The sequence below is a fragment of the Nestor notabilis genome, unplaced genomic scaffold (genome assembly GCF_000696875.1).
Source record: "Nestor notabilis isolate BGI_N333 unplaced genomic scaffold, ASM69687v1 scaffold18200, whole genome shotgun sequence".
In the NCBI taxonomy this organism is placed as follows: Eukaryota; Metazoa; Chordata; class Aves; order Psittaciformes; family Psittacidae; genus Nestor; species Nestor notabilis.
The window spans coordinates 16,810-19,406 of record NW_009911776.1 but is presented as its reverse complement, the minus strand read 5'-3'; the positions used below and the strand labels follow the sequence as shown (position 1 = coordinate 19,406).

The 2,597-nt window shown below is 55.3% G+C and overlaps 1 protein-coding gene across 1 annotated transcript in view; it reads left to right on the top strand.

The window, feature by feature from the left end:
- WSCD2 (WSC domain containing 2) overlaps positions 1–2,392 on the top strand; it is an 8,546-nt gene extending 6,154 nt beyond the window's left edge. The window contains 2 exon segments of the mRNA XM_010016328.1: positions 2,045–2,285; positions 2,287–2,392. Coding sequence (XP_010014630.1) covers positions 2,045–2,285; positions 2,287–2,392 — 347 coding nt within the window.
- The last annotated feature ends 205 nt before the right edge of the window (positions 2,393–2,597 follow it).

The window sequence follows — 2,597 nt, the reverse complement described above, 5'->3', positions numbered from 1 at the left end:
GGAGTGGCTCTAAGGTCTCCCCTTCAGGAGCCTTCTCTTCTCCAGCTGCCCCAGCCCAGCTCTCCCAGCCTGGCTCCAGAGCAGAGCTGCTCCAGCCCTCGCAGCAGCTCCGGGGCCTCCTCTGGATCCTCTCCAACAGCTCCACGTCCCTCTTATGTTTGGGACCTCATGTCCATCTTGTAGCACAACCCACAGCGTCGCCTGGCATGGCTGAAGTGGGACGGGATGGGGAACTGGAGATGCTTGGCTGGGCAGTGCTGTGTTAGGTCGCAAGGACAGCAGCAGGAAGGTGGCAGTGCCCGGGGGCACGAGCCTGACAGCACCTTGGTGCCAATGAGGAGGGGATTAGTGGGCAGGAGCCCAAGAACCCAAACTCTGCCCCTTTCGAAGCAGCTCTTCAAGGCCAACACTTGGCTGAGCAGGTTAGAAGAGGTTAGAAGCAGAACAGGACCCGTCAGCAGCCCATCCCTATGGACAAGGCGGTGTTGGGGTGTTGTTTCTGTGCACCAGCTGCTCGGAGGTGCTACCTTTCCCATGCACGGGCACGGAGGCTTGTTAATTATAGCAATTTACAAATTGCTGTTGTGGAATTGGCTTCATTGGAAAGAGTTAAAATATTTAGCTTGATTGAACATCTGCTACCCTTAATTCCGAGTTTATTTAAGGGGAGCTTTTGCTGTTATGTGCCTGGATTTCGTTATCGGCATGTGCTTGCAGCGCCGGAGACGACCCAGCTCCGCTCTCCCCATCGTTCCATCCCTTAAAACCAAGGAAGAGACATGTCCCCCTGCTTCCTCAGTGGATTATCTCCCTGGGCTGGCATTGTCCCCGTTGTGGTGGGTTATGAGCCTGTAGCTAGATTTTATCCCCATCTGCTGCATCCCAAAGCACAACTGCAGATTGCAGAGGGGCAATCCAGGATGATCCCTCTCTGGAGTCCCAGCATCCCACAAACCTTCCTGAGCTTCCAACCTGCGCCGTGCCTGCTCCATGCTTCATACTCCTGAGGGAACAGGGGGTCAGGCAGAAGAGGGGAACCCTTCCCTTCACCCCATCATGATCCAATTTGGACGCACATCAAAACACATGACCAGATTCTTTCCAGAGGCTGTACAGTGTAATTAGCTGATGGGTTAATTGTCGGGTTAATTCACCATTGGAACTGCTTGCCCGGGAAGATGGAGCTTTTCCATCGCTTGAGGGTTTTATTGGGCTGGGAGGGATGCTGAGACCTGCGGTTTGGCACCAAGAAAGGCTCGAAGACCCACATTTCACTGACTTTATGTGGGGCTCAGCCCATGGAGGACCCTGGCCATGCACCTGGGGATCCCTCGGGGCCATCAGCACCCACCTTGGGTGTGAGGTTAAATACATCATCCAGAGGGCAGGAAGTGAGGAAAGGTGAGTAATGAAGACAGGCCACGGGGCTGCCATCCCCACCCTGCCCTGCAGACAGCCCCTTGCTCCCTGCAGCCCCGTTTCCTTCTCCCAGGAGCTAATTCGGGATGAATTTAGGGAAAAAGCCATGTCCTCTCCCCATCTCCAACCACAGCTGCTGGTGCTGGGGGGAGGCGGGGGGAGATTTTCCTTCCCCCCCAATTTCCAGCCCCACATGGAGCCCACGGGCGCTGTGAAACCCTGTTTGGTTCCGTGGCATTAACTTTACGCTATCCCTGGAGCGGTTCCAACGCAAAGTTTTATGTGCTGTGATTACACAAGGTGAATTGTCCTGTGTGTGTTTAATGAAACAGATACTGTGTTTAATGATTCTGCGGGGAATTAAATACAGTCAGGCTATTAATCAGGCAGCGGTTGTGTCGGGAGGACACGAGGAAGAGGCAGATACCCAGAGCTTTCATGAAGCACCAGATAGATGCGTGCGGTGCTTCCGAGGAGAGTTGTGGCTTGTTATTGATGTTTCCTTATCCCCTTTCACCACCTCGTTTCTATGGGAGGATCAATTAGTGAGGAGGATAACGGGAAGATTTCAGCCCTGGGGTGCGGGAGGCCACGGGGACACCCACCGTTATCCATGTCCTTCCAGAATGGCCGGAGTTCGTGGCGAATTATGCACCGTGGTGGGCAACCCACACCCTGGACTGGCTGCGCTATGGCAAGAAGGTGCTGGTGGTGCACTTCGAGGACCTGAAGCGGGACCTGTTTGTGCAGCTGCAGCGGATGGTGGGGCTCTTGGGCATCACTGCCTGCGAGGACAGGCTGCTCTGCGTCGAGGGGCAGAAGGACGGCAACTTCAAGCGCTCTGGCTTGAGGAAACTGGAGTACGACCGCCCCGAGGATGAGGAAGATGATCAGCGGCTACATCAAAACAGTGGACACGGCCCTGAAGCTCCGCAATCTCTCGGGGGTCCCTGATGATTACTATCCGAGATGATGCTGACAGTGGCGGGGGGACCCGGCCCTGTGCGGCGAGGAAAGGCTCGGTCTTCCCGGCCTCTGCCTATTCCACCCAGTGGGTGGCTTCTCTTTTAATTCTCCATTTGCTGCTATTAGCTGTCGATCAACTCCCTGCATGAGCGACAAATGGTCCCAAACCATTGCTGAGCTTGCTTGGCCAACGCCGATGTGGACCCGAGGGG